Source organism: Tachyglossus aculeatus, chromosome 8 (genome assembly GCF_015852505.1).
Source record: "Tachyglossus aculeatus isolate mTacAcu1 chromosome 8, mTacAcu1.pri, whole genome shotgun sequence".
Lineage (NCBI taxonomy): Eukaryota > Metazoa > Chordata > Mammalia > Monotremata > Tachyglossidae > Tachyglossus > Tachyglossus aculeatus.
Window position 1 is genome coordinate 35,765,356 of NC_052073.1, and position 26,811 is coordinate 35,792,166.

General features: G+C 50.5%; 1 protein-coding gene across 1 annotated transcript; it reads left to right on the forward strand.

The window, feature by feature from the left end:
- Positions 1 to 12,041: 12,041 nt before the first annotated feature.
- On the forward strand, positions 12,042 to 23,977 carry TCF15 (transcription factor 15). Its single transcript, XM_038750476.1, has 2 exons — positions 12,042 to 12,541; positions 23,578 to 23,977. The coding sequence occupies exons 1-2, from the start codon at positions 12,044 to 12,046 to the stop codon at positions 23,686 to 23,688; spliced, it is 609 nt and encodes a 202-aa protein (XP_038606404.1). The 5' UTR covers positions 12,042 to 12,043; the 3' UTR covers positions 23,689 to 23,977.
- The last annotated feature ends 2,834 nt before the right edge of the window (positions 23,978 to 26,811 follow it).

Genomic DNA, 26,811 nt, shown 5'->3' on the forward strand with positions numbered 1-26,811 from the left:
TCTAGACTGTGAGCCCGCTGTTGGGTAGGGACCATCTCTCCATGTTGCCAACTTGTACTTCCCAAGCGCTTAGTCCAGTGCTCTGCACACAGTAAGTGCTCAATAAATTTGTACATATTTATTCTATTTATTTTATTTTATTAATCTGGTTTGTTTTGTTGTCTGTCTCCCACTTCTAGACTGTGAGCCCACTGTTGGGTAGGGACCGTCTCTAGATGTTGCCAACTTGGACTTCCCAAGTGCTTAGTACAGTGCTGTGCATACAGTAAGTGCTCAATAAATTTGTACATGTTCTATTTATTTTATTTAGTTAATATGTTTTGTTTTGCCATCTGTCTCCCCCTTCTCGACTGTGAGCCCGCTGCTGGGTAGGGACCGTCTCTCTATGTTGCCGACTTGTACTTCCCAAGCGCTTAGTCCAGTGCTCTGCACACAGTAAGCGCTCAATAAATACGATTGAATGAATTTATTGAGTGCTTACTGTGTGCACGGCACTGTACTAAGCGCTCGGGAAGTCCAAGCCGGCCCCCTCCCCCAGACTGAGCCCCCTCCTTCCTCTCCTCTTCCTCCCCCTCCCCATCCCCCCCGCCTTACCTCCTTCCCCTCCCCACAGCACCTGGATATATCTATATATCTTTGTACGGATTTATTACTCTATTTATTTATTTTATTTGTCCATATTTATTCTATTTATTTTATTTAGTTAATATGTTTTGTTCTCTGTCTCCCCCTTCTAGACTGTGAGCCCACTGTTGGGTAGGGACTGGCTCTATATGTTGCCAACTTGTCCTTCCCAAGCGCTTAGTCCAGTGCTCTGCACACAGTAAGCACTCCATAAATTTGTACATACTTATTCTATTTATTTTATTTTATTAATATGTTTTGTTTTGTTGTCTGTCTCCCCCTTCTAGCCTGTGAGCCCGCTGTTGGGTAGGGACCGTCTCTCTATGTTGCCAACTTGTCCTTCCCAAGCGCTTAGTCCAGTGCTCTGCCCTCAGTAAGCGCTCAATAAATTTGTATGTATTTATTCCATTTATTTTATTTTATTAATATGTTTTGTCTTGTTGTCTGTCTCCCCTTTCTAGACTGTGAGCCCACTGTTGGGTAGGGACTGTCTCTACATGTTGCCAACTTTGACTTCCCAAGCGCTTAGTCCAGTGCTCAGCACACAGTAAGCGCTCAATCAATACGATTGAATGAATAAACTTGGACTTCCCAAGCGCTTAGTCCAGGGCTCTGCACACAGGAAGCGCTCAATAAATACAATTGAATGAATGAATGAATGAATAAATACGATTGAAAGAATTTATTGAGCGCTTACTGTGTGCAAGTAGACAGGCTGCAACGCTATTATTCAGTCATTCAATCAATCGTATTTTTTGAGCGCTTTCTGTGTGCACAGCACTGTACTAAGCGCTCGGGAAGTCCAAGTCGGCAACATAGAGAGACGGTCCCTACCCAACAACGGGCTCACAGTCTAGAAGGGGGCTCCCACTCCCCCCGACAACCCGGACCCCACTTTCTTCCTTCCTTGCGGAGATTTCGAACCCAGACTGAGCCCCCTTTTCCCTCTCCTCCTTTCTCCCCATCCCCTCCGCCCTACCTCCTTCCCCTCCCCACAGCACCTGGATAGATGTTTGTGCAGATTTATTGCTCTATTTATTTAACTTGTCCATATTTACTATTCTATTTGTTTTGTTAATGATGTGCATCTAGCTTTATTTCTATTTATTCTGACGACTTGACACCCGTCCACATGTTTGGTTTTGTCGTCCGTCTCCCCCTTCTAGACTGTGAGCCCGTTGTTGGGTAGGGACCGTCTCTAGACGTTGCCAACTTGGACTTCCCAAGCGCTTAGTACAGCGCTCTGCACACGGGAAGCGCTCAATAAATACGATTGAATGAATGACTGAATGAATCTAGCTTTATTTCTATTTATTCTGACGACTTGACACCCCTCCACATGTTTGGTTTTGTCGTCCGTCTCCCCCTTCTAGACTGCGAGCCCGTTGTTGGGTAGGGACCGTCTCTAGATGTTGCCAACTTGGACTTTCCAAGCGCTTAGTACAGTGCTCTGCACACAGGAAGCGCTCAATAAATACGATTGAATGAATGAATCTAGCTTTATTTCTATTTATTCTGGCGACTTGACACCCGTCCACATGTTTGGTTTTGTCGTCCGTCTCCCCCTTCTAGACTGTGAGCCCGTTATTGGGTAGGGACGGTCTCTTTATGTTGCCAACTTGGGCTTCCCAAGCTCTTAGTACAGTGCTCTGCACACGGGAAGAGCTCAATAAATAGGATTGAATGAATGAATGGATGAGAACTTGTACTTCCCAAGCACTTAGTACAGTGCTCTGCACACGGTAAGCCCTCAATAAATACGATTGATTGATTGATTGAAGTGACTTGCCCAAAGTCACACAGCTGACAATTGGCGGAGTTGGGATTTGAACCCACGACCTCTGACCCCAAAGCCCGGGCTCTTTTTCACTGAGCCACGCTGCTTCTCTTATGGCAGGTAGATTCATTCATTCATTGTCGTGTTTATTGAGCGCTTGCTGTGTGCAGAGCACTGTACTGGGCGCTTGGGGAGGTCCAAGTTGGCAACATCTGGAGACAGTCCCTACCCAACAGTGGGCTCACAGTCTAGAACTTGTCAGTGAAGTCAACTTGTACTTCCCAAGCGCTTAGTACAGTGCTCTGCACACAGTAAGCGCTCAGTAAATACGATTGATTGATTAGAAGGGGGAGACAGACAACAAAACAAAACATAGTAACAAAATAAAATAAATAGAATAAATATGTACAAATAAAATAGAGTAATAAATACATACAAACATATATACGTGTTTTAGACTGTGAGCCCACTGTTGGGTAGGGACTGTCTCTATATGTTGCCAATTTGTACTTCCCAAGCGCTTAGTACAGTGCTCTACACATAGTAAGCGCTCAATAAATACGATTGATCGATCTAGCTTTATTTCTATTTATTCTGACGACTTGACACCCGTCCACATGTTTGGTTTTGTCATCCATCTCCCCCTTCTAGATTGTGAGCCCGTTGTTGGGTAGGGACCGGCCCTAGATGTTGCCAACTTGGACTTCCCAAGCGCTTAGTACAGCGCTCTGCACACGGCAAGCGCTCAATAAATACGATTGAATGAATGAATGAATTAGTCCAGTGCTCTGCACACAGTAAGCGCTCAATAAATACGATTGAATGAATGAATGAATTTAGAGGAGCACTGCGGCCTTAGTGGGTAAGATCGCGTCTTCTTTCTGGGCGGCTACTACTTCTGTGGTGCGGTGCCCTCCCCAGCGCTTAATAATGTTGGCATTTGTTAAGCGCTTACTATGTGCCAAGCACTGTTCTAAACGCTGGGGCAGATACACGGTGATCAGGTTGTCCCCCGGGGGGCTCCCAGTCTTCATCCCCATTTTCCAGATGAGGGAACTGAGGCCCAGAGAAGTGAAGTGACTTGCCCAAAGTCACACAGCTGACGAGTGACAGAGCTGGGATTTGAACCCACGACCTCTGACTCCAAAGCCCAGGCTATTTCAACTGAGCCACGGAATGTGTTCTATCATTTTATTGGACTCTCCCAAGCGCTCAGTACACTGCTCTGCCCACAGGAAGCCCTCAATATAAACGATTGATCAAAGATATTCATTCATTCAACTGTATTTATTGAGCGCTTACTGTGTGCAGAGCACTGGACTAAGCGCTTGGGAAGTCCAAGTCGGCAGCAGATAGAGACGGTCCCTACCCGACGACGGCCTCACAGTCTAGAAGGGGGAGACAGACGACAAACGCACTTAGTACAGTGCTCTGCACACAGTGAGTGCTCAATAAACACGATTGAGTGAATGAATGACAAAACAAAACGTAGACAGGTGTCAAATTCGTCGGAACAAATAGAATTAAAGCTATATTCATTCAATCGTATTTATTGAGCACTTACTGGGTGCAGAGCACTGTACTAAGCGCTTGTACGCACATCATTAACAAAATAAATAGAATATTAAATATGTACAAGCCAAATAGAGTAATAAATCGGTACAAATTCTGTATATTTCTTTCTCTTCATGTCTGTCTCCCCCTCTAGACTCTCAGCCCGTTGTGGGCAGAGAATGGGTCTGTTTGTTCTTCTACTGGACTCTCCCAAGTGCTTAGTCCAGTGCTGTGAGCTCAGTAAATAGTATTGATGGGTTGATTGATTGGGGCGGTGGGGGGGGGATCTCTTCTGGTTAAGGATTTATCTTTGGCCACCCCTGCAGAAGAGGGTCGAGAGAGGAAAGAGGTTTAGCTCCTGCTGGGTGTCTAGTTATAGAGGGGGCGATGGGAGGTGGGGGGTCTGGAGGTTTGGGGGTTTTAGGGGAGGAGGGTGGAGAGGGTCTTCCCCCTGGCCCTTCTCAGGGGATCAGGAGGAGGAAACCAGGACCAGAAGAAAGAGAGACAGAGACATGGGGAAAGGGAGGAGGGCAGGAAGGAAGAGAGGGAGGGAGAGAAGAGTAGAAAAGGAGGGAAAGAAGAATTGGAGAAAGGGGGAGAGACAAGGGGAGAAAGGGATGGAAAGAAGGGGAGAAAAAGGAGGGAGAGAAGTGGAGAAAATGATGGGAAGAAGAGAGGAGGGAGAGAAGTGGAAAAAATGATGGAAACAAGAGAGGAGGGAGAGCAGGGGAGGGAAAGAAGTGGAGAAAATGATGGGAAGAAGAGGGGAGGGAGAGCAGGGGAGGGAGAGAAGTGGAGAAAATGATGGGAAGAAGAGGAGGGAGAGCAGTGGAGGGAGAGAAGTGGAGAAAATGATGGAAAGAAGAGAGGAGGGAGAGCAGGGGAGGGAGAGAAGTGGAGAAAATGATGGGAAGAGGAGGGAGAGCAGGGGAGGGAGAGAAGTGGTGAAAATGATGGGCAGAGGAGGGAGAGCAGGGGAGGGAGAGAAGTAGAGAAAATGATGGGAAGAAGAGGAGGGAGAGCAGGGGAGGGAGAGAAGTGGAGAAAATGATGGGAAGAAGAGAGGAGGGAGAGCAGGGGAGGGAGAGAAGTGGAGAAAATGGTGGGACGAAGAGAGGAGGGAGAGCAAGGGAGGGAGAGAAGTGGAGAAAATGATGGGAAGAAGAGGGGAGGGAGAGCAGGGGAGGGAGAGGAGTGGAGAAAATGATGGGAAGAAGAGAGGAGGGAGAGCAGGGGAGGGAGAGAAGTGGAGAAAATGATGGGAAGAAGAGAGGAGGGAGAGCAGGGGAGGGAGAGAAGTGGAGAAAATGATGGGAAGAAGAGGAGGGAGAGCAGGGGAGGGAGAGAAGTGGAGAAAATGATGGGAAGAAGAGGGAGAGCAGGGGAGGGAGGGAAGTGGAGAAAAGGGTGGAAAGGGGGAGAAAGGGAGAGAAGGGGAGAAGACAGAAAGAAAAAGGGAGAGAAGAGCGAGGAGAAAGGAAGAGAGAAAAGGAGAGAGATGGGGAGAAAGGGAGAGAAGAAAGAGGGAGAGATGGGGAGAAAGGGAAAGGGGAGGGAAAGGGGGGAAAAGGGGAAAAGAAGAAAGAGGAGGGGAAAAAGGGGAAGGAGAGGGGAAGGGAAGAAAGAGAAGGGAGGGAGAGGGAAAAGGAGGGGAGAGAGGGAAGAGGGAAAGGGAGAAAGGAAAGAGGAGCGGAGAAAGATAGGAGAGAAGGGAGAAAAAAGAGAGAAGGGGGAAAGGAGGGAGACTGAAAGGAGAAAGGAAAGAGGAAGGAGAGAAGGAGAAAGAGGGAGAGTAAAAGGGAGGGATCGAAGGGAAGAAAGAGAAGGGAAGGGGGAGGAAGAGGGAAGAAAGAGAAGGGAGGGAGAAGGGAAAAGGAACACTTATCCAGCGCTTATTGTGTGCAAAGCACTGTCCTAAGCGCTTGGGAGCGTCCACTAGAACAACAGGACGGACTCCCTGCCCACAGGGAGCTGACAGTCTAGAGGACGAGCAAGATGGTGCCTCTCCTAGGTAGCCTTCTTGGATTCATCTCCCCCCTTAACCTCCCCACAAGGCTCCTCGGAGTTACGCACGGATTTCATAGATTGTCCTAGAATAATAAACAATATAGTCATTCAATCAATCTTATTTATTATTATTATTAATAATAATACTGGCATTTATTAAGCGCTTACTATGTGTAAAGCACTGTTCGAAGCGCTGGGGAGGTTACAAGGTGATCAGGTTGTCCCATGTGGGGCTCACGGTCTTCATTCCCGTTTTCCAGATGGGGTAACTGAGGCCCAGAGAAGTGAAGTAACTTGCCCAAAGTCACCCAGCTGACAATTGGCAGAGCCGGGATTTGAACCCATGACCTCGGACTCCAAAGCCTGTGCTCTTTTCCACTGAGCCACGCTGCTTCTCTAGGCGCTGGACTAAGCGCTTGGAGCGTCCAATTCAGCAACCAATGGACCTCCCTCTTCTAGACCGTGAGCCCGCTGTTGGGTAGGGACCGTCTCTAGATGTTGCCAACTTGGACTTCCCAAGCGCTTAGTACAGTGCCCTGCACACAGTAAGCGCTCAATAAATACGATTGAATGAATGAATTGTATATATATTGAGCTGCCTGCCTCTCCAGCTAGACAGGAAAGTCTTTGAGGGCAGGCCTCAGGCCCATTAACTCCACTGGGCTTTCTCCCAAGCGTTCAGTACAGTGCTTTGCACCCAGTGAGGTGCTCAAGAAATATTCATTCATTGAATCACATTTATTGAGCGCTTACTGTGTGCTCCGCCAATTGTCAGCTGTGTGACTTTGGGCAAGCCACTTCACTTCTCTGGGCCTCAGTTCCCTCATCTGGAAAATGGGGATGAAGATGGTGAGCCCCACGGGGGACAACCTGATCACCTTGTAACCGCCCAGCGCTTAGAACAGTGCTTTGCATATAGTAAGCGCTTAACAAATACCAGGTTGTCCCACGGGGGGCTCGCAGTCTTCATCCCCATTTGACAGATGAGGGAACTGAGGCCCAGAGAAGCGAAGTGAGTTGCCCAAAGTCACACAGCGGATAAGTGGCGGAGCGGGATTTGAACCCACGACCCCTGACTCCAAAGCCCGGGCTCTTTCCACTGAGCCACGCTGCTTCTCTAATAATGATGGCATGTATTAAGCGCTTAGTATGTGCAAAGCACTGTTTGAAGCGCTGGGGAGGTTACAAGGCGATCAGGCTGTCCCACGGGGGGCTCCCAGTCTTCATCCCCATTTGACAGATGAGGGAACTGAGGCACAGAGAAGTGAAGTGACTCGCCCAAGGTTCTCAGACCCATTTTACAGCTGGGGAAACTCTGAATTTTCAGCCCTTTGGTGAGGAGGAGAAGCGACGCGGCCTTGCGGAAGGAGCCCGGGCCTGGGAGTTAGGAAGTCCTGGGTTCTAATCCCACCTCTGCCCCTTCTCTGCTGTGTGACCTTGGGCCAGTCCCTTCACTTCTCTGGGCCTCAGTTCCCTCCTCTGTCAAATGGGGATGGAGACCGTGAGCCCGAATGTGGGACAAGGACATTTGCTCGTCTCCATCCCAGCGCTTAGTACGGCGCCTGGCACATACTAAGTGCTTCACAAATACCATAATTACTATCATTGTTATTAAAAGAAAAATAAATGAAAGAGAAGCGGAAATTAAAAAGAAAGATACATTTGAAAAATAAAGGAAAAAGAAAAAGGAAAAAGAAGCATCAATTAAAAAGGAAAAAATTGAAAAGAAAAATACATTAAAAAGAAAGATAAATTAAAAGGAAAGGTGACAGGAAAAGAAAAATAAAGTTAAAAAGAAATGTAAAGTAAAAGGAAACAAATTAAGAAGAAAAAACTTGGAGAAAAATAAAGTAAAAAGAAACAAACTAAAAATAAAATAAAAAGAAACGAATTAAAAAGAAAAATAAAAAGAAAACATTTAAAAAGAAAAATAAAGTGAAAAGAAACAAACAAAATAAAGTGAAAAGAAAGATAATAAAGGTAAAGAGAAAAGAAAAATAGAGTGAAAAGAAAAAAATTAAGAAATGAAGTAAAAAGAAAAAATTAAGAAAAATAAAGTAGAAAGTAAACTAAATTAAAAAGGAATGAAGTAAAAAGAAAAAATTAAGAAAAGTGGAAAGTAAACTAAATTAAAAGGAAATGAAGTAAAAAAAATAAGAAAAATAAAGTTGAAAGTAAACTAAATTAAAAAGAAAGCTAAATTAAAAAGAAAGAAGTAAAAAGAAAAAATTTATAGAAATAAAGTAGAAAGTAAACTAAATTAAAAGAAAGCTAAATTAAAAAGAAAGAAGTAAAAAGAAAAAATTAAGAAAAAATAAAGTAGAAAGTAAACTAAATTAAAAAGAAAGCTAAATTAAAAAGAAGTAAAAAGAAAAAATTTAGAGAAATAAAGTAGAATGTAAACTAAATTAAAAAGAAAGCTAAATTAAAAAGAAAGAAGTAAAAAGAAAAAATTTATAGAAATAAAGTAGAAAGTAAACTAAATTAAAAGAAAGCTAAATTAAAAAGAAAGAAGTAAAAAGAAAAAATTAAGAAAAATAAAGTAGAAAGTAAACTAAATTAAAAAGAAAGCTAAATTAAAAAGAAGTAAAAAGAAAAAATTTAGAGAAATAAAGTAGAATGTAAACTAAATTAAAAAGAAAGTAAAAAGAAAAAATTAAGAAAAATAAAGTAGAAAGTAAACTAAATTAAAAAGAAAGCTAAATTAAAAAGAAAGAAGTAAAAAGAAAAAATTAAGAAAAATAAAGTAGAAATTAAACTAAATTAAAAAGAAAGCTAAATTAATAAGAAAAGTGAAAAGAAACAAACAGAAAAATAAAGTGAAAGGAAACATAAATGAAACAGAAAGATAAATTAAAAACAAAAAGAAAACTAGAGTTAAAAGAAACAAATTAGAAAGAAAAAAGAAAGTAAAAATAAAAAATAAAAAGCAATATAAAGTAAAAAACCTAAATTAACAAGAAAAGTAAATTAAACAGAAAAATACAGTGTAAAGAAGCAGAAATTAAAAAGATAAAAAGAAAAATAGAGTAAAAATAAACATAAAAAGAAAAATAAAATAAAGAGAAAAAATTGAAAAGCAATATAAAGTAAAATGAAACAAATTAAAAAGAAAGAATTAAAAGGAAAAATGAAGTAAAAAGACAGAAATTAAAAAGATAAAAAGAAAAATACAGTAAAAAGAAACAGAAATGAAAAAGAAAGATAAGCAAAAAGACACGTGAATAAAGAAACGTGGCTCAGCGGATAGAGCCCAGGCTTGGGAGTCGGAGGTCGTGGGTTCTAATCCCGCCTCCGCCACATGTCTGCTGTGTGACTTTGGGCAAGTCACTTCACTTCTCTGGGCCTCAGTTCCCTCATCTGGAAAATGGGGATGAAGGCTGTGAGCCCCACGGGGGACAACCTGATCACCTTGTATATCTCCCCCAGAGCTTAGAACAGTGCTTGGCACATAGTAAGCGCTTAATAAATGTCATTATTATTATTATTATTCTCTGGGCCTCAGTTCCCTCCTCTGTCAAATGGGGATGAAGACTGGGAGCCCTGAGCCCACAGTTGGGTAGGGACCGTCTCTCTATGTTGCCAACTTGTACTTCCCAAGCGCTTAGTCCAGTGCTCTGCACACAGTAAGCGCTCAATAAATACAATTGATTGATTGATTATTAAGCGCTTACTATATGCAAAGCACTGTTCTAAGCGCTGGGCACTGTTCTAAGCACCTAATACATGCCATCATCATTATTATTATTATTATTATTATTAATAATAAATACGATTGAATGAATGAGAGGAAAGGAGAGGAGGCGGATGGGCTGCGGGTATATATGTATATATGTCTGTACATATTTATTACTCTATTTATTGATTTATTTATTTTACTTGTACACATCTATTCTATTTATTTTATTTTGTTAGTCTGGTTTTGTTCTCTGTCTTCCCCTTTTAGACTGTGAGCCCACTGTTGGGTAGGGCCCGTCTCTAGATGTTGCCAACTTGGACTTCCCAAGCGCTTAGTCCAGTGCTCTGCACACAGTAAGCGCTCAATAAATACGGTTGATTGATTGCTTTGCACATAATAATAGTAATGGCATTTATTAAGTACTTACTATATGCAAAGCACTGTTCTAAGGGCTTAATACATGCCATTATTATTATTATTATTAATAATAAATACGATTGAATGAATGGGAGGAAAGGAGAGGAGGCGGATGGGCTGCGGGTATATATGTATATATGTCTGTACATATTTATTACTCTATTTATTGATTTATTTATTTTACTTGTACACATCTATTCTATTTATTTTATTTTGTTAGTCTGTTTGGTTTTGTTCTCTGTCTCCCCCTTTTAGACTGTGAGCCCACTGTTGGGTAGGGCCCGTCTCTAGATGTTGCCAACTTGGACTTCCCAAGCGCTTAGTCCAGTGCTCTGCACACAGTAAGCGCTCAATAAATACGGTTGATTGATTGCTTTGCACATAATAATAGTAATGGCATTTATTAAGCACTTACTATATGCAAAGCACTGTTCTAAGGGCTTAATACATGCCATTATTATTATTATTATTATTAATAAATACGATTGAATGAATGAGAGGAAAGGAGAGGAGGCGGATGGGCTGCGGGTATATATGTTTGTCCATATTTAATACTCTATTTATTGATTTATTTATTTTACTTGTACCTATCTATTCTATTTATTTTATTTTGTTAGTATGTTTGGTTTTGTTCTCCGTCTCCCCCTTTTAGACTGTGAGCCCACTGCTGGGTAGGGACCGTCTCTAGATGTTGCCGACTTGGACTTCCCAAGCGCTTAGTCCAGTGCCCTGCACACAGTAAGCGCTCAATAAATACGATTGATTGATTGATTGATTGATAATTAAGCGCTTACTATATGCAAAGCACTGTTCTAAGCGCTGGGCACTGTGCTAAGCCCCTAATACAGCGTGGCTCAGTGGAAAGAGCATGGGCTTTGAAGTCAGAAGTCATGGGTTCGAATCCCGACTCCGCCACATGTCTGCTGTGTGACCTTGGGCAAGTCGCTTCACTTTTCGGAGCCTCAGTTCCCTCATCTGTAAAATGGGGATGAGGACTGTGAGCCCCACGCGGGACAACCTGATCACCTTGTTTCCCCCCCAGCGCTTAGAACAGGGCTTTGCATATAGTAAGCGCTTAATAAATGCCATTATTATTATTATTATTATTCAATCGTATTTATTATTAATAATAATAATGATGATGACATGTATTAGGCGCTTAGAACAGTGCTCAGCGCTTAGAACAGTGCTTTGCACATAGTAAGTGCTTAATAAATGCCATTATTATTATTATTATTATTATTGGGTAGGGACTGTGTCTATATGTTGCCAATTTGTACTTCCCAAGCGCTTAGTACAGTGCTCTGCACATAGTAGGCGCTCAATAAATACGATTGATGATGATGATGATGATTATTATTGATTGATTGATTATTAAGCACTTACTATATGTAAAGCACTGTTCTATTAATAAATACGATTGAATGAATGAGAGGAAAGGAGAGGAGGCGGACGGGCTGCGGGTGCCGCGCTCCGGGCTTTGCGCCCAGCCCTGCCTCGCGCTCCGCGATCCGCGATCCGGGCTCCGGGCTTTGCCAGCGCCCGGCGGCGCGAGGCGGAGCGGCGCCCTCCCATTGGCCGGATCGGGGCGCCCGCCGCGCCGCCATTGGTCGCTCCGGGCTTTGCGCCCAGCCCTGCTCCGCGGTCCTGAATCCGCGCTCCGGGCTGTGCCAGCGCCCGGCGGCGCGAGGCGGAGCGTCGCCCTCCCATTGGCCGGATCGGGGCGCCCGCCGCGCCGCCATTGGTCAGTCCGGGCTTTAGGCCCAGCCCTGCTCCGCGTTCTAGAATCCGCGCTCCGAGCTTTGCTAGCGCCCGGCGGCGCGAGGCGGAGCGGCGCCCTCCCATTGGCCGGATCGGGGCGCCCGCCGCGCCGCCATTGGTCAGTCCGGGCCCCGCCCCTCCCTTCGGGGAGGCGCGGCCTATAAAAGGGGCGTGCGGGGCGGCGGCTCCTTCAGAGCGCGGCGGGCGCGGGCGGTGGCGCCCACATGGCGTTCGCCGTGCTGCGGCCGGCGTCGGCGCACGTGGCCTTCCGCCGCGCCCTCAGCCCGCCCAGCGACGCCGACGACGACGGGGACCCCCGCAGCGAGAGCGACGGGTCGGAGGGGAGGCCGCCGCCGCCGCCCCCTCAGCTTCCTCAGCCTCCTCCTCCTCCTCCTCCGCCGCCGCCGTTCCCCCCGCAGCAGCAGCATCAGCAGCGGCAGGCGGCCAACGCGCGCGAGCGGGACCGGACCCAGAGCGTCAACACGGCGTTCTCGGCCCTGCGCATGCTCATCCCCACCGAGCCCGAGGACCGCCGCCTGTCCAAGGTGGAGACGCTGCGCCTGGCCGCCGGCTACATCGCCCACCTCGCCAACGTCCTCCTCCTCCACGGCGCCCGCCAGGACCGCCCCGGGGCCGGGCCGGGACCGGCGCCCCCCTGCGGGCGCGCCCTCCGCGGGCCCCGCGCCATCTGCACCTTCTGCCTCAGCGACCAGCGCAGAGCCGTGAGACACCCCCGGCCCCCCCAAACCCTAAACACACACACACACACACATTCCGTCTCTCCCTCTCTGAGGTCCCCCCACCTCTGTGTCTCTCCCTCTCTCTCTCTGAGGTCCCCCCATCTCTGTCTCTCCCTCTCTGAGGGTCCCCCCCCATCTGTTTGTGTGTGTGTGTGTGTCTCTCACACTCTCTGAGGTCCCTCCTGCCTCTCTGGGGTTCCCCCCATCTCTTTCTGAGGTCCCCCCCATCTCTGTCTCTCCCTCTCAGAGGTCCCCCATCTCTCCCTCTCCCTCTCTGAGGTACCCCCCCATCTCTCCCTCTCCTCTCTGAAGTCCCCCCATCTGTGTGTGTGTGTGTGTGTGTGTGTGTGTGTGTCTGTCTGTCTGTCTGTCTGTCTGTCTCTCTCTCTCTCAGGTCCCCCCCCATCTGTGTGTGTGTGTGTGTGTGTGTCTCTCAGGTCCCTCCTGTCTGGGGTTCCCCCTTATCTTTCTCTGAGGTCCCCCCCCCATCTCTGTCTCCCCCTCTCTGAGGTCCCCCCCGTCTCTGTCTCTCTGTCTCTGAGGTCCCTTCTGTCTCTGCAGCCCCCCCCATCTCTGTGTGTGTCTCTCTCAGGTCCCCCCCCATCTGTCTGTGCAATCCCCTCATCTCTCTCTTTCTCTGAGGCCCCTCCTGTCTCTCTCTGGGGTCCCCCCAACTCTCTGAGGTCCCCCCCCCCAATCTCTGTCTCTCCCTCTGAGGTCTCCCCGTATCTGTCTCCTTCCGGGTCTTCCCCCGGCTCTCTCTGAGGTCCCTCCTGTTTTACTCTGGGGTCCCCCGCATCTCTCTGAGGTCCCTCCTATCTCTCTCTGGGCCCCCCCATCTCTCTGAGGTCCCTCCCTCTCTAAGGTCCCCCCCACCCCCCCATCTGTCTCCTTCCGGGTCTCCCCCCACGTCTCTCTCTGAGGTCCCTACTGTCTCTCTCCGCAACCCCCCATCTCTCTCTGGGGTCCCCCCATCTCTCTGAGGTCCCCCCATCTCTGTTTCTCCCTCTCTGAGGTCTCCACCCCCACCTGTCTCTTTCCGAGACCCCCCGTCTCTCCCTGAGGTTCCTCCTGTCTCTCTCTGCAATCCCCCTCCCATCTCTGTCTCTCCCTCTCTGAGGTCCCACCCTCATCTGTCTCTCTCTGAGGTCTCTCCTATCTCTCTGGCGTCCCCCCCATCTCTCTCACTTTCTCGTGTCTCTCCTTGTCTCTGCCCCTCTGTGTCTCTGTCGTCTCCCCACCTCCCTCCCCGTTTTGACCCAGGGCCCTGTAACTAAGTGGGGGCGGGTGGGGGGAACGGTCAGATGGATGGATTGACAGACACCCCTCCCTTTCCCTCCCTCCCCTTCGCTGTCCTCCGAGGAAGAGGAAGGAGGCAGCAGCTGCGGCCCTGGCTTCTGGGGCTGTCTTCCCCCCCCCCCCCCGGGGGTATTTATTGAGCGCCGACCCCGTATACGCGGAGCCCCAGGCCAGGCGCTTGGGAGAGGTCAGAGAACAGTAGGGAGAAGCGGTCCGGCTCCGACATCCGCCTGCCCTGCCCCCTTGGGCCGGCCACTCCCCTTCTCCGGGCCTCAGTTTCCTCCTCTGTAAAATGGGGGTTCCATCCCCATCCTCCTTCGTGCTCGGGCCAAGCCCGACCCGACGGGCTCCTCTCCTGTCCCAGGTGTCCAGTAGTGATCATTCATTCATTCATATTTATTGAGCACTTACTGTGAAGAGCACTGGACTAAGCACTTGGGAAGTACAAGTTGGCAACTTAGAGAGACGGTCCCTACCCAACAGCGGGCTCACAGTCTAGAATGATGATGATGATCACGGTATCTGTTAAGCGCTTACTCTGTGCCAGACGCTGTACTGAGCGCTGGGGTGGAGACTGACGAGCTCCTCTCCTGTCCCAGGTGCCCAGTAGCAATCATTCATTAATTCAGTCGTATTTATTGAGTGCTGACTGTGTGCAGAGCACTGTACTAAGCACTTGGGAAGTACAAGTTGGCAACATAAAGACGGTCCCTACCCAACAGCGGGCTCACAGTCTAGAATGATGATGATGATCATGGTATCCGTTAAGCGCTTACTCTGTGCCACTGTACTAAACGCTGGGGTGGAGACAAGCTAATGGGGTCGGACCCGATCCCCGTCCTCCGTGGGGCTTACAGTCTCCATTCCCATTTGACAGAGGCGGGAGCTGAGGCCCGGAGAAGGGAAGTGACCGGTCCAGGGTCACTTGGCGGACAAGGGGCGGAGCCGGGACAAGAACCCGGGTCATTCATTCAATCGTATTTATTGAGGACTTACTGTGTGCAGAGCACTGTACTAAGCGCTTGGGAAATACACATCGGCAACATACATCATCATCATCATCAATCGTATTTATTGAGCGCTTACTGTGTGCAGAGCACTGTACTAAGCGCTTGGGAAGTACAAATTGGCAACATATAAAGACAGTCCCTACCCAACAGTGGGCTCACAGTCTAAAAGGGGGAGACAGAGAACAAATTATTACCGGCCCAGCAGCTCGGGCCCAAGGCCTAGAATGGCACTCAGAACAGTCCTTTTTTTTTTTTTTTTTGGCGGTATTTGTTAAGCGCTCACTATGTGCCAAGCACTGCTCCAAGCGCTGGGGGGCTACAAGGTGATCAGGTTGTCCCACGGGGGGCTCACAGTCTTCATCCCCATTCTACAGATGAGGGAACTGAGGCCCAGAGAAGTGAAGCGACCCGCCCAAAGTCACCCAGCCGACAAGTGGCGGAACCGAGACTTGAACCCACGACCTCTGACTCCAAAGCCCCGGGCTCTTTCCACTGAGCCACGCTGCTTCTCCTTGGCCAGTCAGAGGTCAGCAGAGGTCAACAGAACAGTCAGAGGTCACGGGTTCGAATGCCGACTCCGCCGCATGTCTGCTGGGTGACCTTGGGCAAGGCACTTAACTTCTCTGAGCCTCAGTTCACGGTCCCTACCCGACAACGGGCTCACAGTCTAGAAGGGGGAGACGGACGACAAAACGAAACGTGTGGGCGGGTGTCAAGTCGTCAGAACAGACTCCCAGGCTCTAACCATTGGGCCACGCTGCTAGTAAGTGCTCAATAGATAGCCTAAACCCCTCCCACCACCGGTATGAAAGGGGGGCATTTAAGCGCCCACGCTGGGCCGAGCACTGGGGGGCTGCAGGGCGGCTCAGTCTCCGTCCCATCCGCCGGGGAGACGAGGGAGTCCAGCCAGTGTGGCGCTAAGCGCTTAGTACAGCGCTTTGCACACAGTAACCGCCCACCCCGCCCCTCCCGTAAGCTCCACGTCGGACCCCTGGCATCCCAAAGATGGGACGGCCGATCGGTCGCTGGTGTTTATTGAGCGTCCACCGTGCGCAGAGCTCTGTACTGAGCGCCTGGGAGAGCCCAGTCCAGTTGAGTCGGAGGGACCCGATCCCTGCCTTCAAGGAGCTACTGGTCAGCCCGTTGGTATTTATTGAGCGCCTGCCGGGTGTGGAGCTCCTGGTAGAGTCCAGTCTAAATAGAGAGATGTGATCTCAGTCAACTGGTGCTGTTTGAGCACTGTACTGAGTGCCGGGGAGAGTCCATTAAAGTTGGGAGATACAATCTCAATCAGTCGATGGTGTTTGTTGAGCACTTACCGTGGGCGGGACACTGTACCGAGCGCCTGGGAGAGTTCAGTCTGATGGAGATGGAAGACACCGTCCCCATTGATCGATTGGTGTTTATTGAACACTTGGTGTGGGCAGGGCACTGTACTGAGCGCCTGTGAGAGTTCAGTCCAGTAGAGCTGGGAGACACGGTACCTGCCCTCGAGGAGAAACTGAGGCAGCCCTTGAGGGGTGGGGGTCCACCCCAAGGAGACCAGTGGGGGTGCGGTCACTGGCCTGTCCCCTCCCCCGGGTTCTGCTGTGTGACCTTGGGCAAGTCACTTGACTTCTCTGGGCCTCCGTCTCATCCTCTGCAAAATGGGGCTTCAGGGCCCGTTGTCCCCCGGACTGGGAGCCCAGGGTGGGACCGGATGATCGCGTGTCTCTCCCAGCGCTTAGCACATAGTGGGCGCCTCACGATCAGGTCAGGGCTCTGCAGGCGCTCAGCACACCCCCTCGCTGCCACCAGAACGGCCGTGGCGGCTCCACGGCGAGCACCCCCCCGGGGTTAGGACAGAGTCCCTAGGCGCTCGGTACATTCCCTTACCGCAACCAGAACAGCCACTTGTTTCTACAGACGTCCATCTTGCCCTCTAGACTGTGAGCTTGTCGCGGGCAGGGATAGTGATTGGTGTGTTGTCCTCTCCCAAGCGCTCAGTACAGTGCTCTGCACACAGTAAGCGCTCAATAAATACAACCTGCCGAGAGACTCCTCCTCCAGGCCCGTCGGTTGACGGTGAGCTCTCCCTGGGGGTCGGGATAGAGTCACCGGGCATTCAGTACATCCCGTTACTCCCAGAAGAGCGACTCCTCGCCCGTCCATTCATTCATTCAGTCGTATTTATTGAGCGCTTACTGTGCTCAGAGCACTGTACTAAGCGCTTGGGAAGTACAAGTTTGCAACTTATAGAGACGGTCCCTACCCAACAGCGGGCTCACAGTCTAGAAGTTGACAATGAGCCCTCCCTCTGGGGTTCAGGCCTGAGTCGCTAGGCGTCCAGTACATCCTGAGTACGGCCTAGCGGGTAGAGACCGGGGACTGGGGAGTCAAAAGGACCTGGATTCTCAACCCGGCTAATAATGGTGACATTTGTTAATCGCTTACTACGTACAAAGCACTGTTCTAAGCGCCGGGGCCGGGGGAATACGAGGGGATCAGGTTGTCCCCCGGGGGGCTCACAGTCTTCATCCCCATTTTCCTGACGAGGGAACTGAGGCTCAGAGAAGTGAAGTGACTTGCCCAAGGTCACACAGCAGACATGCGGCGGAGCCGGGATTAGAACCTGGCTCCCGAGCCCGAGCTCTTTCCATTGAGCCACGCCGCTTCTTTAATAACCGATAATAATGTTGCTATTTGTTAAGCGCTGACTCTGTGCCAAGCACTGTTCTAAGCGCTAGGGTAGATACAGGGTGATGGAGCTTGTCCCACGTAGGGCTCACGGTCTTCATCCCCATTCTGCAGGTGAAGGAACTGAGGCCCAGAGAAGTGAAGTGACTCGCCCAAAGTCACACAGCTGACATGTGCGGGAGCCGGGATTCGAACCCGGGACCTCTGACTCCAAAGCCCGGGCTCTTACCACTGAGCCGCGCTGCTTGACCGGGAGCCCCACGGGGGGGCACGGATTGGGTCCATCCCAGTGCTTAGTACAGTGTCTGCCACATAGTAAGCACGTAGCAGGTGCCATCGTCATCATTATTATAGTATGCTACTACTACTAATAATAATAATGGCATTTATTAAGCGCTTACTATGTGCAACTGTTCTAAGTGCTGATTTTTATTATTAACAACCAGAACAGTGTATGCTAATATTATTATTATTATTATTATTATTATGATGATGATGATGATGATGAATGACTCCAACTCCACAGCCGTCAGTTGACGGCAAGCTCTCCCTGGCGTTCAGGACAGAGTCGCCGAGCGCTCAGTACATCCCGTGACTACAGCTAGGACGGCGACTCCAGGGCCCGGGCCGGACTCCCTTGGGCCGCAGGGCTAGTGGAGAGGCCAGTTGAGCCTCCGCTTTGGCCTCCGTCCATCCGTCCCCTCTCCCCCGGGGAGGGAGTGGCACGCCCTGATGATGACGGTATTTGTTAGGCGCTCAGTATGTGCCAAGCACTGTTCTAAGCGGTAAGGGAGTGACCGACTAATAATAACGGTATTTGTTAAGCGCTTACTATGTGCCAAGCGCTGGGGAGGTTACAAGGTGATGAGGTTGTCCCCCGGGGGGCTCACAGTCTTCATCCCCATTTTCCGGATGAGGGAACTGAGGCCCAGAGAAGTGAAGTGACTCGCCCCAAGTCACCCAGCCGACAAGCGGCCGGGCCGGGATTGGAACCCACGACCTCCGACTCCCAAGCCCGGGCTCTTTCCACTGAGCCCCCGCTGCTTCTCGGTCGGAGCCAAATCCCCGTCCCCCGTGGGGCTCCCGGACTCCATCCCCATTTTCCGGAGGAGGGAACCGAGGCCCGGAGAAGGGAAGTGACCAGCCCAAGGTCACCCTGCGGACGAGCGGCAGAGCGGGGAGGAGATCCCAGGCCTGGGCTCTCCCGGGTGAGGGAGCGCGGCCCGGCGGGCAACCCCTGTGGCATCTGTTGGGCGCTTGCTATGTACTGAGCGCCAAGCCCATCAGGGCAGACACGGTCCCCACCCCAGCCGGGGCTCCGGATCTAAGGGGGAGGGAGGGAGAACCGGGATGGAATCCCCATTTTCGAGGAGGAAACTGAGGCCCGGAGAAGGGAAGCGACCGGCCCAAGGTCACGCGGCGGGCCCGGGGCGAGAACCCGGCGTCCGGGCTCCGGGAGCCACTGCCCAGCCGGGAGCGGAGGGGAGCGGCGACGCTTATTGAACGCCGGGCACTGTACTAGACGCTCACCTCTCGGTTACCCAGGGGCGGATCGTCAGAGGAGCCGAGCGGACGTGGGACTGCTCTGTTTATAATAATGGCATTTATTAAGCGCTTACTATGTGCAAAGCACTGTTCTAAGCGCTGGGGAGGTTACCAGGTGATCAGGTTGTCCCTCGTGGGGCTCACAGATTTAATCCCCATTTTCCAGATGAGGGAACTGAGGCCCGGAGAAGTGAAGTGACTTGCCCAAAGTCACCCAGCTGACGATTGGTGGAGCTGGGATTTGAACCCATGACCTCTGACTCCAAAGCCCGGGCTCTTTCCTACTGAGCCACGCTGCTTCTCAGACTGCTCTGTTTGCTCTTCCCAGCGCTCAGCGCAGCGCCCTGCACCCGGTGGGGGCTCAGTAAGTCCCGTGACGGCTACAAGACCGTTAGAGAAGCGGCTCGGTGGAAAGAGCCCGGCTTTTGGAGTCGGAGGTCATGGGTTCAAATCCCGGCTCCGCCACTTGTCAGCTGGGTGACTTTGGACAAGTCACTTCACTGGGCCTCAGTTCCCTCATCTGTCAAATGGGGATGAAGAGCCCCACGTGGGACAACCTGATCACCTTGTAACCTCCCCAGCGCTTAGAACAGTGCACATAGTAAGCGCTTAATAAATGCCTTCATTGTTATTATTATTAATAAATGCCATCAGTATTATTATTGTTATTATTAAGAGGGGAAGCCCCTTGTGGCCAGGGAACGGTGGGTGGTGGCTGTGTGTGTGTGGGGGGGTCCCTTCTCTGTCTTGTCCTCTCCCCAGCACTCAGTACAGTGCTCTTTCCCTGGTGGGTGCTCAATAAATAGCAGGACCACTAGTAGTGAAAAGGCTTTGTTAGCAGGGGAACGTGTTCCTTCCTTCGCTGTCACGGGCCCCGGGTTCTAATCCCGGCTCCGGACCCCTTGCCCGCCGGGTGACCCCGAGCAAGTCCCTTCACTTCTCTGGGCCCCGGGCTTGGGAGTCAGAGGTCATGGGTTCTAATCCCGGCTCTGACATTTGTCAGCTGTGTGACCTTGAGCAAGCCACTTCGCTTCTCTGGGCCTCGGTTCCCTCATCTGGAAAATGGGGTTTAAAAGCGTGAGCCCCACCTGATCACCCTGTATCTCCCCCAGTGCTTAGAACAGTGTTCGGCACATAGTAAGGGCTTAACAAATACCATTGTTGTAGAGAAGCGGCGTGGCTCAGTGGAAAGAGCCCGGGCTTGGGAGTCTGAGGTCGTGGGTTCAAATCCTGACTCCGCCGCTCGTCAGCCGGGTGACCGTGGGCAAGTCACTTCACTTCTCTGGGCCTCAGTTCCCTCATCTGGAAAATGGGGGTGAAGACTGTGAGTCCCACGTGGGACAACCTAATCGCCTTGTATTTCCCCCAGCACTTAGGACAGTGCTTGGCACAGAATAAGCGCTCAACAGATACCAACATTATTATTATTATTATTTGCTGTGTGACCTTGGGCAAGTCACTTTGCTTCTCTGGGCCTCGGTTCCCTCATCTGGAAAATGGGGTTTAAAAGCGTGAGCCCCGCCTGATGACCCTGTATCTCTCCCAGCGCTTAGAACAGTGCTTGGAACATAGTAAGAGCTTCACAAATACCATTATTATAGAGAAGCAGCGTGGCTCAGTGGAAAGAGCCCGGGCTTGGGAGTCTGAGGTCGTGGGTTCGAATCCTGGCTCCGCCGCTCGTCAGCTGGGTGACCGTGGGCAAGTCACTTCACTTCTCTGGGCCTCAGTCGCCTCATCTGGAAAATGGGGGTGAAGACTGTGAGTCCCACGTGGGACAACCCGATCACCTTGTATCTCCCCCAGCGCTTAGAACAGTGCTTGGCACGTAGTAAGCGCTTAACAAATACCAACATTATTATTATTATGGTGCCCCCTCACCATGACTTTCCAACTCCCAGACCCGATCCCGGCTGGCCTGCGGCGTGACCGCGGGAGAAACCGCCTAAACCTCCCAGGGCCTCAGTCTTCAAATCTGCAAAATGGGGAGGGTCGATCGATCGATGGATCAGTGGCCTCTATCGAGCACCCAGCGGGTGCAAAGCACTGTACTACGCACTTGGGGGAGGCCGGTTTTAAGAGTTGGGAGACTTCTGCTCTAGATGGTAATAATAATAGTAATAAAAACTAATGATACTTGCCAAGTGCTTACAATAATAATAATAATAGTAATAACTAATGATACTTGTCAAGTGCTTACAATAATAATAATAATAGTAATAACTAATGATACTTGTCAAGTGCTTACAATAATAATAATAATAGTAATAACTGATACTTGTCAAGTGCTTACAATAATAATAGTAATAACAACTAATGATACTTGTCAAGTGCTTACAATAATAATAATAATAATAGTAACAACTAATGATACTTGTCAAGTGCTTACAATAATAATAATAATAGTAATAACAACTAATGATACTTGTCAAGTGCTTACAATAATAATAATAATAGTAATAACAACTAATGATACTTGTCAAGTGCTTACAATAATAATAATAATAATAGTAACAACTAATGATACTTGTCAAGTGCTTACAATAATAATAATAATAGTAATAACAACTAATGATACTTGTCAAGTGCTTACAATAATAATAATAATAGTAATAACTGATACTTGTCAAGTGCTTACAATAATGATAATAGTAATAGCAACTAATGATACTTGTCAGGTGCTTACAATAATAATAATAATAATAGTAATAACAACTAATGATACTTGTCAAGTGCTTACAATAATATAGTAATGACAACTAATGATACTTGTCAAGTGCTTACAATAATAATAATAATAACTAATGATACTTGTCAAGTGCTTACAATAATAATAATAGTAATAACAACTAATGATACTTGTCAGGTGCTTACTGTGTGGCAGGCACTGTACTAAGCGCCGGGGTGGGGATCCAGTCCCCACCCTACGGGGGGCTCCCAGGCTTCATCCCCATTTTCCAGAGGAGGGAACTGAGGCTCGGAGAAGGGAAGCGACTGGCCCGGGGTCACACGGCAGCCGAGGGGCGGAGTCCGAATTAGAACCCACTACCTTCCGACTCCTCTCCCCAGTGAATTCACCGGGGGTTTTTGTACGGAAGCCGCGGGGCTCGGTGGAAAGAGCCCGGGCTTGGGAGTCAGAGGTCATGGGTTCGAGTCCCGGCTCCGCCGCCTGTCAGCTGGGTGACTTTGGGCAAGTCGCAACTTCTCCGGGCCTCAGTTCCCTCATCTGTAAAATGGGGATTAAGATTGTGAGCCCCATGTGGGACAGCCTGATCACCTTGTATCCTCCCTAGCGCTTAGAACAGTGCTTGGCACATAATAAGCGCTTAAGAAATACCATCATTATTATTACTATCATTATTGCACGGTAACGATGTGTAGAGCACTGTGCTGAGCGCTTTCTGCACCACCTAGACCTCACCGGGCCCCTCGAATCCACGAGGGCCGGGAAGAGGTCTGCTTTATCCTGCCTTGTTGCCCTCTCCCAAGCGTTCAGTACAGCTCTCGGCCCACAATAGACTGTCAGCTCCTTGAGGGTAGGGATCTTGTCCGCTAACCCTGCTGCTCCGAGCGCTTAGGAGCGCCCGCTAGACTGTCAGCTCCTTGAGGGCAGAGGTCGTGTCTGCTGCCCGGATCGGCTTCTCCCAAGCGCTCAGTACAGCGTTGTGCGCCCGGGAGGCACTCAGTTCATAGTACCGGTTGATGCGCCGGGCCTGGGAATCAGACGGACCTGAGTTCTCATCCCTCGTCTGCCGTGTGACCTTGGGCCGGTCATTTCACTTCTCCGGGCCTCGGTTCCCTCCTCTGCAAAAAGGGGATGGAGACCGGGAGCCCCGCGGGGGACGGGGACCCGGTTGGCTTCGATCCCCCCCGGCGCTTAGTACAGTGCCTGCCCCACAGTGAGCGCCCAACAGAGCAGCAGCGTGGCCTGGTGGCAAGAGCCTGGCCTTTGGAGTCAGAGGTCACGGGTTCAAATCCCGGCTCCGCCAGTTGTCAGCTGGGTGACTTTGGGCGAGTCACTTCTCCGGGCCTCAGTTCCCTCATCCGGAAAATGGGGATGAAGACTGGGAGCCCCCCGTGGGCCAACCTCATCGCCTCGTAACCTCCCCAGCGCTTAGAACAGTGCTTGGCACAGAGTAAGCGCTTAACAAATGCCATCATTAGAGGACGTGGGTTCTAATCCTGCCTCCGCCACCTGTCAGCCGCGTGACTTTCGGCCGGTCACTCGACTTGTCTGGGCCTCAGTTTCCTCCTCTGTCAAAGGGGGAGGGAGACCGTGAGCCCCACGGGGGACCGCCTGATGACCTTGTGTCTCCCCTGATGCGTAGACCATTAGGCGCTTAACAAATACCATCATCATCATTATTATTATTATTATTATTATTATGGCACCTCTCGAGGGTCCAGACCCCGTTGCGGGCGCTCCCCGGGGGCCGGCCCCGCGGACTGACGTGTCGGTTTTCCTTTGTCGCGTGTTCCCGGCCCCGGCAGGGCGGGCGGCGAGACCCCTCCGGCAGCTGCCTCAAGGCCAGAGGAGCCCACCCCCCCCCGCGGACCGCGAAGATGAGCCCCCCGAACCCCAGACCGCGGCGACGGCGATGACGTCCAAGACACGGGGCGCTCGGCGCGGGGCTCGGGACCCCCCCGGAGACGAAGCAGGGGCCGCTGGATGAGACGCCCCCCCCGGGCCCCCGAGCCGGAATGAGCTCCGCGGGGCGGGGGGCTCCAGCGGACGGGGAAGGGTCTGGCCCGGGCCCCCCGCAACCCCGAACCCAGGAGGAGGCGGTCGGCACCGCTGCACTGAACTGAGCGACACGAGGACCGAGACTTATTGGACGGACGGACAGACGGGTTTTCTATGTAGCAGATGAGAAATAAAAGTTATTTTTGACGCCGCCGTCTGATTCCTCCGGGGCGTCGGCCCACCCTAGCGGACTCTCCCCCGCGGTAGGCGCTCAGTAAGTATGGAGAGGCGGCGTGGCCTGGTGGACGGAGCGGATACCAGAACCGTTTCCGGCTGGGGGCCGGAAGGACCCGGAGTCCAATCGTCATCATCATCAATCGTATTTATTGAGCGCTTACTGTGTGCAGAGCACTGTACTAAGTGCTTGGGAAGTACAAGTTGGCAACAATCCCGGCCCCACCTCTCCGTGGGCCTGTCACTTCCCTTCCCCGGGCCTCAGTTTCCTCCTCTGTGAAATGGGAATGGAGACCGTGAGCCCCATGGGGAACGGGTCCGACCCGCTTTCCTTGGATCCTGCCCAGCCCTCAGTACAGTACACATGGCAACTGCTAAACAAATACAGTTATTATTATCGACGGACTGAGATCGGGAACGTGAGGGCGGGGAGCGGGGCGGGCGACTGTATTGGACTCTCCCGAGTGCTCAGTAAATACCGCCAATGGACCGATGCCGAGCTCCTTGAGAAGAGGGAACGTGTCTGCCAAGTGCAGCGTGGCGGAGTGAGGGGAGAGAGCCCAGGCCTGGGAGCCTAATAATAATAATAATAATGATGATGGCATTTGTTAAGCTTACTATGTGCGAAGCACTGTTCTAAACGCCGGGGGGATCAGGTTGTCCCCCGTGGGGGTCCAAGTCTTCATCCCCATATTCCAGATGAGGGAACTGAGGCCCAGAGAATAATAATAATAATAATGGCATTTATTAAGCGCTTACTACGTGCAAAGCACTGCTCTAAGAGAAAGGAAGTGACTGGCCCAAAGTCACCCAGCTGACAAGCGGCGGAGCCGGGATTCGAACCCACGACCTCTGACTCCCAAGCCCGGGCTCTTTCCACTGAGCCACGCTGCTTCTGTAGAAGAAGCCAAAGGAGCTGGCTTCTAACCCCAGATCCACCCCTGGTCTGCTGTGTGACCTTGGGTAAGTCACTTTCTCGGGGCCTCAGTTTCCTCCTCTGTCAAATGGGGATGGAGACGGTGAGTCCCACGGGGGACGGGGATCGGGTCCAACCCGATTTCCTTGTATCCACCCCGGCGTTTAGGACAGAGCCTGGCACGTAGTAAGCGCTTAACAAAGACCGCCGTTATTAATATTCTCATCCCGGCTCTGCCTCTTGCCCGCTGGGTGACCTTGGAACAGATGCCTCACATTCATTCATTCATTCAGTTGTATTTGTTGAGCGCTTGCTGTGTGCAGAGCACTGTGCTAAGCACCTGAGAGTTCACTACAACAATAAACAGATGCTTCACGTTCATTTGGTTGTATTTGTTGAGCACTTGCTGTGTGCAGAGCACTGTGCTAAGCGCCTGGGAGAGTTCAATACAACAATAAACAGATGCTTCACATTCAGTTGCATTTGTTGAGCACTTGCTGTGTGCAGAGCACTGTGCTAAGTGCCTGAGAGAGTTCAATACAACAATAAACAGATGCTTCACGTTCATTTGGTTGTATTTGTTGAGCATTGCTGTGTGCAGAGCACTGTGCTAAACGCCTGGGAGAGTTCAACACAACAATAAACAGATGCTTCACATTCAGTTGCATTTGTTGAGCACTTGCTGTGTGCAGAGCACTGTGCTAAGCACCTGAGAGAGTTCAATACAACAATAAATAGATGCTTCACATTCATTCATTCATTTGGTTGTATTTGCTGAGCACTTGCTGTGTGCAGAGCACTGTGCTAAGCGCCTGAGAGAGTTCAATACAACAATAAACAGATGCTTCACATTCATTCATTCATTTGGTTGTATTTGCTGAGCACTTGCTGTGTGCAGAGCACTGTGCTAAGCGCCTGAGAGAGTTCAATACAACAATAAGATGCTATTCATTCATTCAGTTGTATTTGTTGAGCACTTGCTGTGTGCAGAGCACTGTGCTAAGCGCCTGGGAGAGTTCAATACAACAATAAACAGATGCTTCACATTCATTCATTCAGTTGTCTTTGTTGAGCACTTGCTGTGTGCAGAGCACTGTGCTAAGTGCCTGAGAGAGTTCAATACAACAATAAACAGATGCCTCACATTCATTCATTCATTCATTCGGTTGCATCTGTTTATTATTGTATTGAACTCTCAGGCGCTTAGCACAGTGCCTGCCACAGAGTTAACGCTTACAACTACCATCATTATTATTATTCTGAGCTCGTATCTCCCCCAGCGCTCAGCACAGCGCCTGCCTCAGAGTAAGCGCTTAACAAATACCATCATTATTAGGAGCCCGTATCTCCCCCAGCGCTCAGAGTAAGCGCTCAACAACCACCATCATCATCATTATTATGAGCTCGTGTCTCCCCCAGCGCTCAGTACAGCGCCTGCCACACAGTAAGCACTTAAATGCCGTTATTATTATTGTTCTTATTATCAACCTCCGGGGTCAGGTCAGCCCTCCCCGGTCCCAGGCCCCTCCTCGGCCTCCCCCCGGCCCCCGGATGTGATTTATGGGACGTCTGGTCCAGTGCAGCTGTGCGATGGACGCCCCTCTGGGAGCGGGATGGGGGTGGGGAGGGGGGGTCAGGCCCGGCTGTATCTAATCTGGACCAGATTCCGAGGCGGAGGAGCGGGGGGCGGCCCACCGTGGGAGTCGGGGCCACCTGGCTTCTCATCGGCCGCGTGACCTCGGGATCGCTCCTCCGGGCCTCAGTTTCCACCTCTGTAAAATGGGGATTCGATGGCCGGCCTCCCCCTCTCGACCGTCGCCCCGCTGCGGGCGGGGAACGCGCCTGTTTAGCGTCGAACCGGACGCGATGCGCCCGTTTAGCGTCGGACTGG

Excerpts from the sequence above, each read along its gene's own strand:
- TCF15 (XM_038750476.1), top strand. The coding sequence starts at position 12,044 with ATGGCGTTCGCCGTGCTGCGGCCGGCGTCGGCGCACGTGGCCTTCCGC. Across the intron at positions 12,542-23,577 it reads TCAGCGACCAGCGCAGAGCC|GGCGGGCGGCGAGACCCCTC; the intron begins GTGAGACACCCC and ends CGGCCCCGGCAG.